At 29.8% G+C, this 14,712-nt stretch overlaps 1 protein-coding gene across 2 annotated transcripts in view; it reads left to right on the top strand.

Annotated features, from left to right (window-relative positions):
- LOC118188030 (integrin alpha-PS1-like) overlaps positions 1 to 14,712 on the top strand; it is a 266,270-nt gene that overhangs the window by 219,743 nt on the left and 31,815 nt on the right. For both annotated transcript variants that reach the window (XM_085816620.1, XM_035358364.2), the window contains 6 exons: positions 3,000 to 3,091; positions 3,247 to 3,389; positions 4,182 to 4,286; positions 6,766 to 6,994; positions 12,939 to 13,088; positions 13,231 to 13,310. In XM_085816620.1, the coding sequence (XP_085672746.1) occupies positions 3,000 to 3,091; positions 3,247 to 3,389; positions 4,182 to 4,286; positions 6,766 to 6,994; positions 12,939 to 13,088; positions 13,231 to 13,310 (799 nt within the window). The remainder of the gene's footprint in view (positions 1 to 2,999; positions 3,092 to 3,246; positions 3,390 to 4,181; positions 4,287 to 6,765; positions 6,995 to 12,938; positions 13,089 to 13,230; positions 13,311 to 14,712) is intronic.

The following is a 14,712-nucleotide window of genomic DNA, read 5'->3' as shown; positions in this document are numbered from 1 at the left end:
ATGTAATGGGGAGGAAAAGAAATGACTGATAGGGAGATTTTTTTTAAAGAATGAAAGAACAGTTTTGAAAAATACATCAAATTATTTCATGTGTGTGTGTGTGGGGGGGAAGATTTATCCACTGCCAGAATTACTTTGAAAATAATTTTTATACTCTTAAATGAGAGGGAAAAAAGACAAATGAATAAAAGCATTAACCCCAGTAACAAACTGTTCTTAAATAGGCTCTTTACACTAATTCAGCCATTATATTCTGTGCATTGTGCAGGTGGATTAATAACAGTGTTAAAAATTTACTAAAAATGCTAGAATTGAAATTTTGGATTTATTAAAAGAAAATTTCTCTGCTTTTAACAGTTTGTTATCATTGTTTTTATTTTTAATGGGAGAAAAACCATTACAAATGCTGTTTTTAAGAAACTTCCTGTATTTGCCATCGATGTAAACGTTTTTGCTCATTCTCTAATATATAAACAAATCAAGATGTAATAAGATGTAATTAGGTAGGAATTAACATCTGAAAAATTGTAGCTAAAATTCTTTGCATATGGTAACCACTTAATTCAGATTAATTTAAGCAGGATGTGCACCTAAAAGTAATCATTTATCTAAAACAAAATTTTATATTCATGTTTACTTATAAAGAAGAGAATGCTTATAGGTGTGAAAAATGTGATGAGTTTGAAGAATTAAATAACAACAATAATAATAATAAATCCTGTCATCAATCAAAACATGTTACAAATAAAATGTATTTTTGTTAGTAAAGTTTGTTTTCAAATTTGTTAGAGGAAAAAGCTGCCATGCTGAATTTTTTAAGTATTTCTAAATATTATTGTTTGTATCCAAAAATAAGTGTCATATAGAAAATTAATGATTAAATTAATTATTTTGAACATAAACTTTAAGTTAATTATTTAATCAACAGGTGTCAGAGTAAAAAATAAAAGATAAAAAATTGTATAAGCTATGAATCTTAGAACTCATATTAAACTAAATTACATTATCAAGTAAATTAAACTCATTTAAAATTCACTGGAAAGGAAAATGATTGCTTCTTCTCTGCTCCTTTGATATTAAAATCCAATACATATTTCCATTAACGATAACAATGCATCTCACATCAGAATTCTATGAATATTATTTCTGACATAATGTCAACTTACATCATAAAAAATATGAGAGAAGTTAACTGCTTGGGAATATGAACAGCAGTTAACCCTTTGTGGCACGTTCTACACACACCTAAAAATTTCCTTCTGTATGCACAGAAAAATTTAATGAAAAAGGATTTAAAGGTTACTATACGTTACTCTGAACCTTCTTAATTTATAGTAGATGGCAGCTCAACACAAACCAGTCCATATGTTTTATCCATGTTTAGTTTTTTAAGACCCTCATTTTTCAAAGAAATCTTCCATATTGTTTTTAGGGTATAAAAGGAATCATTTGAAAAGAAAATTCTATGTTATTATTTTGGCTGTATGCTAATCTCCTTATTCTATATTAGTTTTAAATTTTTACTTTGAAATCTTGCCTAAAATCAATCAGCAAACCTCTGATGTTCCCAGACTGGGCTCACTGATAAACTAGGACAACTCAGAGACTGTATTCTTTGTTTCTCTGCATATCATCGGTCAGTTCATTGACAACAGAAAGATGGGTTCACATCTGTGTTTCATTTCTTCTTTTTCTCTTTCTTCTTTTCTCTCTCTCTCTCTCTTTTTTTCTTTCTTTCTTTTGGAGGAGACATTTGGTTATCAACAAATTTTTAGGTTGATTTTCTGAAGGTCAATGGTAATTTTATCAGTTAGCTGTTTGGTTTTTCACTAGAGCAGTTCTCTTTTGCTTTCATTCAAAGTTTGCTAGTACTATGTTTAATAGTTTTGAGTTGTAGACGTTTATTTAATTTAATTTTATATTTTATAATTTCTTAATTGTAGATATAATATTAGTTTATTTTTTCGGATTTTTAATTATTTTAGAAACGGAGTGGAGAGGGCTGACCATTTCTAAAACACTGAAAGCTCTACACGAATTGCTTTCAGATAGTGAATCTGATATTTATCCTCGTACACATGCAAAACATGCAATATTGGGTTGTGCTTTTTCAAAAGTGGTGTCACTTTCTTTGAAAAGTACCACCATGAAAAAATAGACTAAAGGGGAAATTTGAAATGTAAATATATACCCAAGTTACTTTTTTTTTTTTCAATTCATAAGCATGTAATCATCATATAACCTAAAAGGAGCTTTTTAGGGGTGGTGTAGAGTTGCAGGTTTTTCGTGGCACACCCTGCATAATGCTAAATCTGCTACGGTATTCAGGATCTAGTGTTTTTTAATCATAGGCAAAATCTCTTCTCTTTTATGCGCTTCCCAGCAATGCTGGTTTCAGCACTCTTTTCGAAGCTCTATTCAATCAGTGTGCCCGCTTCAGGCACACCCACAGAATTAAAACGATAAATGCTATCTTCACAAAATTTTACTTGTGTACTCCTCTAGGCTTAATTAGACTGTCTACCTTTTTTTTTAAATCGAAATTCCAATTTTAAAAGGCAGCTTGCTAGAAAGGGTTAACTCATTAAATATGAATGAGTTATGCAAAATATGTGTCAAAATTTGAAATTTTAACTCTCATCATCCAAGGATTACACATAGCAATGATTTAAATCTCTCTCTTTTCTTAAATATAATGTATTTTCATAAAAGTAATTTTAATAATCTTATCAAATTTATATATTATTATTCCAAAATTGTTTCATTGTCTAAATATCTAAATTTTCTCAAAATTGTAAATTGTTTAGAACATACTTAAAAGTACCATTGGTAAATTTTACAGGAAGGGGGCATTAGACTTAGAGAGGCAAAAATAGTAGAAGTGTTAATATTACATAATTATTAAAAGGAGTTAATACTGAATGGCTATTTAAAACACACCAGATACAATATTTGCACCTTATTTGGTTTAATTTTTATGAAAGTAAATTTTATTATAGATCTTGTTATTGGAGCACCTTATGAAGAAGGTGGTGGGACTATATACATATATTCAGGATCAAAGGATGGCATTATAAAGATCCCATCACAGGTACTTTTAGAAGTTTACTTTTAATGGTCATTTGCCATTGTTTTTGAACAGTATCTTTTTATATACAACTGCATGTGAATTCAATTTATATTACTTGGGTTTCATGTCAGTCCCTTTATATGAACTTCAGAATACAGATTTCATTATTGTTATAGATTATTCGAGCTGAAGATATTCCCAAAGTTGGAAATTTACAAACATTTGGTTATTCATTAGATGGTGGAATAGATATTGATGGTAATGGTTATCCTGATTTACTTGTTGGATCTTATGAGAGTAATGCTGCTGTTCTGCTAAGGTATTCTTTTTTACAATATAATTCCGTTTTCAGTATTTTATTTTCACTTTACCAATTTGTTCTCATATAAATTGGTGTGGAAATTAATTAATGTAACCACATTAAAGGTATAAAAATTATGCAGTGCTTTTTTTCTCTTAATATTATTTTTGAATACTCATCTTAAATTATTTTAAGATATTTTGAAATAGCAGTTCTGTTTTAGATTAAAACAGCATTTTATAGTATTTTAAAATGTATTTGATTTGATTTTGTTTAACATTTAATATTAAATAATTGGCATAGGTTCAAAATTCCTGAATTAAAGCTTTCTGTAAATTGTATGTAACTTAATATTTCTGTTTTTCCAAAAAATATTTAACCGTTCTATCACACTTCATGGATTGTTGCAAAATATGCTTATGGAGCATGTATTTAAAGATATATAATCTCATTCCCAAAGTAAAAAGAGTGTTCTAAAGTATTATTTCGCATTTGTTAGTTAATTATATTGCTAAAATGCGTATGAACAATAAAGTTATGTATTTATTCTGATCCATTTAAAATTAAACATTAGACAAAGTATTCATGTGTGGAATTTTTCATGTGTGTTTTTATGTAAGGTTACTTTTTAAGAGACCTTTAATTATTTTTCATGTGGGACATTTTTATGAATTTATACTTTTTATGATTTTTTTTTTTACAGAAGTTCATTATTTTATATAGTTTCATTCATTATCTTTACTAGGACATATGTTTTACATTGCCAGCTTTAGACAATGGTTGTGCAAGTAAAATTATTTCTGATTCTAGGTCACGACCTGTACTAGACATAGTAACTTCAGTTAGTGGCCAACTTTCAAATATTGATCCTGATAAGAAGGGCTGTGAAATGGATAGAAATGCTGCTAGAGTGTGGTGAGTGATAATTTTGATTTTATTTGTATCTGTGCTTTACTTCTAATGTTGTAAATTTGTTTTACAAAATTTAAAACTTCTTGCTCTTAATTTTCTGCATATTTAGTTAGCCAAGATTTTCATTCTAATCTTTTCTGTTTTAAGCTTTCCGGACAAGAGACATTTATCTTTGTCTCTTTGTAGGTAGTGTTTATGGGCGGAAAACACACAAGCATGATCTAATACATTGATATATAATATTAATTTATTGTATTTGGGAAGAAAAATTTTGAACTTTTTTTGTTATACAGAACTTTATAATTATATGTGTTTGATAGTATTTTTTAATTTAATGCTTCAATTTATTTTAAATTTATTAAATTATAAGAATCACCACATTTGTTTGCTTACATGGTGTAAATGGTTGCAAATTGAAGATCCATGGTTGAAATCCCAAGGAAGTCATAGTTGATTTTTTTTACAATTCTTGTTTAAAAAAAAAAAAAAAGAAAGAAAAAAAGAAAAAAAAAAAACAACACTTGTTTCTAAGTGCTAAAAAAAAAATTTGGTGAATAGTAATTCATTATTACCTAGATTTATTCTTATGCCTCTCTCCATTTGCATTTTGTTGTGGGAAAGAGCATAAGAAATTAGCATATTCGAACAAGCATATTTTTGTGGAGTAAACAATAGCATGTCCACCGTGGTTCGAGTTTTGGTGAGGGCATAGTTGAATTTTTCTTTCTTTCTTGCAAAAAAAAAAAAAAAAAAAAAGCTTTGGAAATTAATTAATCATTATTATGATTGGTTGTTTATACTGTAGATGCTTGGTTGAGATTGCTTACAGTAACAAGTGATTGAAGAAGATATGAGAGAATACACAATGCATCTACAAAGTTTTAATGCTGAATGAATAAGAAACCAAAAAGTCACTGCTTTTTTATATATTCCTTGTATTGCTATATTATTTTTGGCATGTTTTTGGAATTTTTGAATGTTCTTGTAGGAGTGAACTGTTGAAAAGTTCTTAATTTTCTCATTCACTTTGAAAAAAAATAATAAATTGGCATATTCTCATCATATGATAAAATGGAATTTCATTTTTAAGATAAAATTTCTCTTTAGATATTAAATAATAGTCTGTAGGTGCAATACCTGGTGAATAAGTGAGATAATTAAAATCAGTTAACACTATTACTTTTTACTGTGTCTAGTATTTGAATTTATAAGACTGAATACCAACTGCATAAAATTAGGCAAAAGGTTCCACTCAGATTTCGTTTCGTAAGCAGACACTGTTATAAAGAAAACAAGAAGTGTAAGTAAGTTTTGGATGTCTAAATACTGTCAGTAGTTATTATTTAGCAGTTTTGTAGGGGCTGCTTAACAAAATTTAATCCTAAAACTTTGTAGATAAAAGATAATTATGTATTTCTAGCAGATTATTCTAAAAAAATTAAAATATTCATTAAGAATGTGTAAAATATATTTAATTCAAAAGTCAATATATTTTAATGTTTTTTCATACATAAAATTCTGTAAAGAAATATCACAAATGCCACTTACTAAAAAATTAAAAAATAAAAAAAAAAAATTCTGTAAAGAAATATCACAAATTCTGTAAAGAAATATCACAAATGCCACTTACTAAAAATTATTCTGTAAAGAAATATCACAAATGCCACTTACTAAAAATTATTGGATTATATTATACTGGCACTTTTTACCAGTTGGGTATCTTGCATTAAATATTGAAGTAATTATATAATCATCCAGTAACATCCTGGTTAATCTTATTTTAAATAAAAATGACTCAAACCTGTTTAACACCTTCAAATACACCAATCGGTAATAACCAGTGTTTACAGAGAGCTACCAGTTCCATTTAATACTCATGTTGTGATAATGTGAAATATAATATTAAAACACTTAAAATTATGCTTGGTGATACATTTAGTTGACTGCCATCCACTAGTGACTATTTCAGCATGAAAGTGGTTGTCAGTAATTTAGTAGTCATTCAGTAACACATCAGTGCTTGCTTTAGGTTTTCTGCTACATTGTGCACATTGCGTGGCTCCTAAATTCTACTTTCCATTGCCTCTTTAAACTCCAAACATTTTGCTGTCCCTAAATTCTGCAACCTGGTATGACTGTACTGGTTGCAACAGCCTTATAACACCTGAATAGTTTGCCATGGCTGAAAGATTCAAGCAAATACCATTTATTATACTTTTGTGCAGCTGTTACGTTTTAATAATTTTTTTCTTTAGTTTCAAAGTTCAGCTGTTCAGTTCACTTAGGTCTTAATTCAGTTGTGTGAATGATCATTTTAAAATTTTAATGAAAGAAGGAATTATTTCTCAGTGAATTTTTTTCATTATACTATATATTGCTATTAAACGTAATAAGATTTTCAACTGTAAGTATTTTCATATTATTACTTTGCTCAGCAGGATGTATGATAATGATGATTTTTGTTTGTTCCATTTTGTTGCAGCTTTTCCTTCCAAGCATGTTTCCAATTTAATTCATCTGTTTCTACATCAGAAGCCTTAAAGTTGCAATACAAAATTGAAGCTGACACTTTCACTGGAAGAAAATATTATAGAGTTCGATTTAAATCTTCTCTGGATAGTGAAACTCCTAATATTGTGAAAAAACAAATTGTGATGAAAGGCACATCTGTAAACAGACAGCATTGTTCTGAAGAAGTAGTTTATTTAAAAGTAAATATTGATTAAAATACATAATATGATCTCATCTTGTATGAAAATTAATGATATTTCAGTATTATTTTTCAATTTTATAGTTTATGAAATTGAAGCAAAGCAAAGAAAAGCATATATTATTTTATATAGTTTTGTATATAAAATAATTTATGCTTTCTGATGTGTGAGCATAAATATTGCAATTTCTTGGAGTTTGAGTATATGTTTAAATTTTTATATCATACTAAATTATAATAACATTATTGTAGTCCTCATTTGAAGTATGTATTTGAGAAAGTGGCTTGGATTTCTTAATTATGACAAATCTCGTTTAGGCTGTGTTTTTATAAAAAAGGATTGCCTTCATTTAGGATCTTCTTGGGAAATCTGGCACATGATTGATTACATTTACACATGAAGGGAAATCTTAAAACATTCATACAGCTAGCCATTCAATCACTGAACATTGAATCACTGCTTTCTACCAATATTTTACAGCTTTACTAATTGGCCATTGGTGGGTAATGCTACCCACTAGTGAGATAAACACAAAAACTAGATTCTACCTAGATTCTGTATCCATTTCCCAATTCTAGGCACGATCTGGTTTCCACAGGTTTTTGTGTGATTTTCTGCATGTGGTTAACCTGTTCATTCAAAACTGGTGGGTGAAAATAGCCAATTTTCCTTATAAGTAACAGGATAAAAGTAAGTAAAAAGAAACTGGCTTCTATGATGATATCCTTCTTGAGGCAGATAGTCCTTAAGTGTTTTGAAGTAATACACTCTTTTAGAGGGAAACAAAACAAAACAAAACAAAACAAAACAAAAATAAATAAATAAATAAATAAATAAATAAATAAATAAAAAATAAAATAAAATAAAATAAAATAATAATAATAATCAAAGCACCATAAATGAAGTGGTTGTTTCTGATGAAATTGAATATGTGTATAGCTCATACACAGATAATAAAAGATTAAAAAATCATATTACCTCTTCACGGCTCACAACCACCCATTGAGTGTTCAAATTAATAGTTGGTCGAACCACCCCTGGCAGCAATGCATGCTTGAATTTGTCAAGGCAAGGAGTAGTAGAGGTTCCTAATGTCATCCTGCAACATATTCTGCCAGGCATTCATCAGTTGTCGCTCCAGATCTGTGATATTTTGTGGTGCCCGAATCTGGTGGCCTACTATGTCCCAAACATGCTCGATTGGTTAAAGGTCTGGTGACCTTGCTGGCCAAGGAAGAGTATCAAGCGCATAGAGACAGTCCAGAGATATGTGAGTAGTATGTGGCCTGGCATTATCTTGTTGGAAAATGGTCCAAGGATGACGTGCCATGAAGGGTAATGCAACCAGCCGCAGGATGGTATCAACATATCGTCGAGCTGTTAAAGATGTAAGGAGGATGACTACAGATGACCTGCTGTCATAAAAAATAGCTCCCCACACCATCACACCAGGGGTTATGGCTGTATATCCTTTGTAAAACAAAGGCTGATTGGGACCGCTGGCCCCGTCCTCTCCAGACACGAACACGGCAGTTTCCTTGTAGCAACCATTGCTGCCAACACCTTTGCACAGCAGTGTCTGTACGCTGCAGGTTAGGGCCTATTGCTCTGTATGACCACCCAGCTTCACGCAACCCTACAATGTGACCAAGTCTAGTTGTCTGTAAGGTCTTCGATATCGTCGTAACGGCCTCCTTAGTTGCTTCTTTACAGAATTACAATGGCAGGGGGAAAAAATAGCCTCTGTTACTGGTTTTATACTTTGCGAATTGCGCACTAGAAGTGTGCGCTATGATCGCAATTCCTGTTCATTTGCCTTGAAACTTTGATCATTTGCATGTTCGATCAAGATGTTTTTGCATACCAAATTTTGTCACGATTGTAAAAGTCCTTCTTGGTGTTTCGATTTGTTTGCAAAAGAGTGTATATAATCTGCTCTAACATACAAAATGTTAAATGCAGAAATATGTCTAAGATAAAATGCATTTTATTATTCGTTTTTAAAGAATATTTTGCATTTGGTATAACAGTAAATATTAATCTTTAACCTTATATGCACAAGTTCTTTATACAAATAAATTGAGAAGAAAATGTATTAAATTTTTCAACAATGCATTAGATTCAGTAATTTCTGAAGAAATTGCAGAAGTGAATTTGACATCTGATTAAAAAGTGTAAGAAAGAAAAAGAAAATGAAAATTTGGTAATTGGAGCAAAAACAAGAAGATTATATTTAAATTATGCCCAGCTGAATGAAAGTGAAGTAACATTATTTTTTAACTCAATATATTTTTAATAACTTTTTAGATATATATGTATAATTAAATTTAAATATATATAATGAGGAGTGTATCCTGAATTTTTATCAAAGGCTGCTGCTAAAGACCATATTTAAAAAAAGGTTATATTAATGACTGGAAGTCTGAATTTTGTATATTTTAAAGTTTGACTGATATTTATGTATTAATATATAATTAAGGGTACTTTTTTGCTACAACAGCCTTCGAGATTGAATCGTCAATCAACTGAGATATCTCGCCAAAATCTGGCTGTATGTTCATGCGATCGTATATTAGCACGGGCATTTTTGAAGATGTAAAAATGTTCTTTGTGCATCAGTTATGGAATAGTTTTGCTGTCGGTTGGGATCTATGCATACACAACACCCACTTTCTTTTGCTTCTGCCAAGCATTCTTACCTGTATGGAAATTAAAATTCCCACCCAAATACTCACTAAAATTCCTCCTGTCAAACAACATCAAACTTCATATGTATTTAGTAAGTAACACTTTGATTCTGCAATGCAGTGTCATTTAATGTCAAAAATAGGACAAACTTCTCATGCAATCATGTATTCACAATGAAAAATTCAAAGACAGAGCTAATTATAGGCTTTTTATCACCTGGTGCAGTTTCTGTTGTTTTTAATTCTTTCACCCAGTACCTCCTTAAACTCTAAAAATTTTGATGCCCCTAAATTATGCCATCCTCTTTATCTGTTCGGGTTCTAGTGTCAACCCTGGTTCAAAAATTTTATTTTTAATTAATTAAGGAAGATCAAAATAGATCTTTCATTTCCAGGTTTTTTTCAGTTATTAGTGATCAGTGAACAGGAATTATTCTTTTTATAATAATTAGTTTGAATTGATTAATTGTAAAATGTATTATAATTTTTTTAAACAGTTTTGAAAATGCTAATATAATTTTGTAGAATTCCATGTTATTCTAAATGTTAACTTCTGGAATCATGAGAGTCAAATGACTTATCATCCAATCATAACTTCTAAAATACAGAAAGTTAAGCTCAAAATCATTTTTTATTTACTCATTGGCTTGATGGTTACACAATCTAGTAACAATAACAGAAATCAAATCTCTACAACTTGTGAGAATTTCAAATCAAAATTTAAATATCAGGTAATAAGTGCTTTAGCTCAGTAATATTAAGCAGCAGTTATAATTAGAAAAGCTAAAGTCAATTCAAGTAATATTTAATTGTAATAATTTTTAGATTCACCTATCTCAATGTGTTGATGTGATATTTTGTAACCCAAGTAATAAAGTTCTCTAACCATAGATTTACATTACAGTGCATTTACTCAGGGTTGCTGCTTCTTGTAATAGTGTAAAAACTTCTTGCAAATTCTCAGTGCGCTCATTAATCATATTATTGATTACAATTAAGTCATTTAGGTAATAACTTTCTCCTCAATTACTGGTGCAGTGTAAACTGGATATTTTGCTATACTATTTAGCTTCCTGTAACTGACATAGAATTCTCGTTATTTATGGCCTATAGGTCTGGAATGAATTATACTTTTTTTGATATAGAATCACTGCCCTAGTATAGAAACTACTTCTGGGAATAATAAATGTGCTTTTAATTATCTCCTTGATATGCTTTTCAATAATTTCATATTTAATTTTGTTGTACCTCTAAGTGTTTTGCCTTATGGGGGGTTATCACCTGTGTCTGTTTCATAAGTCATTATGTGGATCAATCCAGTGTTCTCGTTAAAAATGCAGCAAAAGTGCTTACCAACTTCTACAGCTTTTCTGTGTCTTCTGGTTGCAGGTTTTACAGGTCCAGGACTGGTGACAATACATCTTTCTGTTGAATTACATTCATATCAAGCTGCACTATATCTGCATGAAAATCCTTGTGCGCATCTACCAGCTTCAAAAAAATCAAAACTTAATGTCACATTCACCTGCAAATTCTTCACTATATAAAACAGAACTCAATGCTTTTATTTTTTAACCTGGGTAGCCAATGTCACGTTATCTATGCATTCTTAATACTGACCTTGTGCCATTGCAACTTTTGTTCCCTCGACTTCAAATAACCTGTAAGTTTTCTTGAAGAACTTTGTTGCACAGACATTACTCTGTAGATCTCTGATCTGACTGATACAGTGGTTAGTGGTTCTAGCTGCAATTTTTTGATTTACCCATCTCAATCTGTTGATGTAATATTTTGTAACCCAAGTAATAAAGTTCTCTAGCCGTAAATTTACATTGATTCCCAGATTTGATTGTTGGGCTCAGATTTGATTCCCAGAGAAGGAGCGGATATTTCTTAGTGTTTGTCTGGCATAGGGATTCGTATAAAGTATTGGCCTAAAGGCCTCTTGATTGGTTTGGTGGGTATGGGAAGAGGGGTGGAGACCTTCAAATACATCTTCCAAGTGTGTTCTCCATCAGAATAAGGTTGTTTAGTTAGTGTTGGGGCATTATACCTATATGACCAATGGTGAAATTTTAAGTGTCCTACTTACTTTTGTCTTTACCAGTAATTCTACAAAGGTAATTCCATTTGAAACTACCTACGTATGAGGCAACTCCACAGTTTTTAACGCTACTGTAGTTAATTGTATGTGAGAGGTTTTCTCCTTATCCTGGGGTGACTTGCCTCTTTGATCTTCAACAACACTTCGTAGTGTAAAATGACTGGTCTTATTTTTTATTTATTTATTTTTTAACATCTGCTTTCCTATTTCTCTCAAAATCTTTCTTGGTGATTGGCAGTTCATTTATCTGAACTTGCTTTCTGCTGGTGGACATCTAAATTTGTTTCACTAAAGCTTACACTGTAGGCATACATAACCATTGATGCCGAGCATCAATATACAGTGCTGCATTATTTTAAATGTTAACTCTTGGAATTGTAAAGATAAATAATTTATTCAAGATTTATCATCTTATCATAACTTCTAAACTACAGAAAACAAACCTCAGAAGAATATTTAAAATAAACCTTTATATTTGCTAATCAGCCTATGATTACACAAAATAAAAGCAATAATTAGAAATCATATCTTTGCAGCTTTTGCGAGTTTTAGCACAACTGTTCAAGTCAAATTTAAATTTTAAATGCCATTTAAAATGAAGCTTTGGCTAAGTTCTCAGTCTGTCAGGAAGTTGTTACAGCTAGCAAAGCTGATTTAAGTAATTTAGTCATGGGAAAAGTATATTGGACTGATTTTTCATGATAACTGCCTAATGCTTTCTTTTTCTTTTCTTTGCATATATTCCTTAACTAGTTTGTATCCTTGATGGAAGTAAAAGTGAAATTACAGACAAAATGATAAGTTGATGGGTTAATTAACATAAAACCTACAAATTTTATTGTTAAACTTATAAAACATGATATTGAATATAAAATAACTTTTAAAGCAAGCAAAGGTATTTTTGAAATGTCCTCTATATGCAGCTAAAAAAGAAATATAGTCTATAATTATTTTTTTAAATTGATCTTTAACCTAAAGAGTAAACATTTCATTTGTGCTAAACTCTTCTGTTAGTATGAAATGTGTAATTGTTTTAATACATAAAACTATTGACAAAATTGCAATATTTGTAATACTGTTAAAAATTAGTTGTGGAAAAATATTTTTCACTGTGTATAATAATATACGTTTCTTATATATGTATTTTTTCCAGGATAAAAGTGACATTCAAAATCCAATACAGTTTAAATTAACTTATTCCTTGATTCAGAAAGATCCTTTATTTCCTTTACCTGGCAGTCCTTTACCAGATATAAATATATATCCTATTCTCAATCAACAAGAAGCTTCTAAAATATTTGAGGTAAAATTTTTCTAATATTATTTTATATTGTAACTTGAATTTTGATTTTAAAAAATGTGGTATTTTTAATCATAATTTAAATTTTAATTGTTTAATCATAATTTAAATTTTGATTAATTTAAATTGTTGTTTCTTGTTTTAGGCAAAATTTTTGAAAGATTGTGGATCCAATGATATATGCGAAAGTGATTTGGATGTAGTTGTAGATATAAATCTTACTAAGTATGTATATCCATTTGGAAATGAAAATGTATTTAATTTTTATTCTTTAACTATGTAAAATATATTTACAAATAAAAATTTTCTATTTCAGAAGTTAGTTTTCCTGTTACTTTGTAGTATGAATGTAGCATATTCCGTATTTTTGTTTTGAAGTGCTTACAATCCATTTTCAGTATGCTTTGTTTTTAATTTATTTCAATTTTGAACTTTAATATTTATTTAAGCATTTTTGAATGTTAAAAATGCTTAAAGATGCTTAGTGATAAAACTAATAAGCAATAAATGATAAAACTATTTCTCAACGTAGCTAGGTCGGTTTTTTATGTCCATTTACAAAATGAATAAATAGTATTAGTAATATATACTACAGTAGAAATCCAGAAATCCGCAAAGCTTAGGACCAGAGGTTGTGCGATTTTAGGATTTTGAGGATTTCAGGACAGAAAAGGTAAATCATAATATTCAGACTAAAAGTGCAAAATAAATAAGGCGTATTAGATACATTTAATTAAATTATTATGTTATATATATTATTTCAGTAACTTATGCATTAAGTTATTATTACATATATAAATTGGATATATATTATTCATTGTATTATATGTACACAGCATCGAGGTTTGCCGATTTCACCTCATGCAGAAATTTCCGGTTTCGGATTCCAGTGTTAGAATCACTGTTGCTGTAAAATTTCAACAGCTTTTTTATTTTTCCATATATCATATACAATTGTGTCACAATTCCATATGATTCTGCTATAAACCGAGGAGTAGTACTTGCCTCCATCTTTTGCAGAATTTGCACTTTTTGCATTACCGTCAATGCAACATGTTGATGTTTTTCAACATTGCAAGTAGTAAAATCATGAGTGCATTTCTTATCTGTCATTGTATTAAAAAGATCTGAAATTTAAAATATTCTTAATTCTTCGTAATATTCACAAAATATCCGGATTTAAAAAAAAGGCAGCACTAAATAATCTTGTGAAATAATATAGCTCAGAAAATACAACAACGTGAATCGTGAACATTAAAAGTTGAGCGAATTGTCTACTTTTTTACCTCGATGCAGATTAGAGGGGAAAAACTTTTATCATGATGTCAATAATTTGGTATTTCCGTTATGACTCGTTATTATTCGGTAATTATGACGTTTAAATTTGGTAAGTATTTTTTCTTCGATATTTCGTACTCAATGTTGCGATTTCCGGAACCTGTAAACCGAACGTTTATATTTTGAGAGGCAACGCGGATTTCAGGAGTTGGCAGATTTCAGGTTCGCAGATTTTCGGTATTTGACTGTATTACATTGCTGTTTTGCAGTTTGCAAGTATGAATTGCATTCCTATCCAAAACTGACAGAGTATCTCAACAACATTATTAAGTGTATAGTGGCCTCTGAA

This window comes from Stegodyphus dumicola, chromosome 5 (genome assembly GCF_044657685.1).
Source record: "Stegodyphus dumicola isolate Sdum_Otavi_A_Nest chromosome 5, ASM4465768v1".
NCBI lineage: Eukaryota > Metazoa > Arthropoda > Arachnida > Araneae > Eresidae > Stegodyphus > Stegodyphus dumicola.
This window is presented reverse-complemented; position numbering and strand designations above follow the sequence as displayed.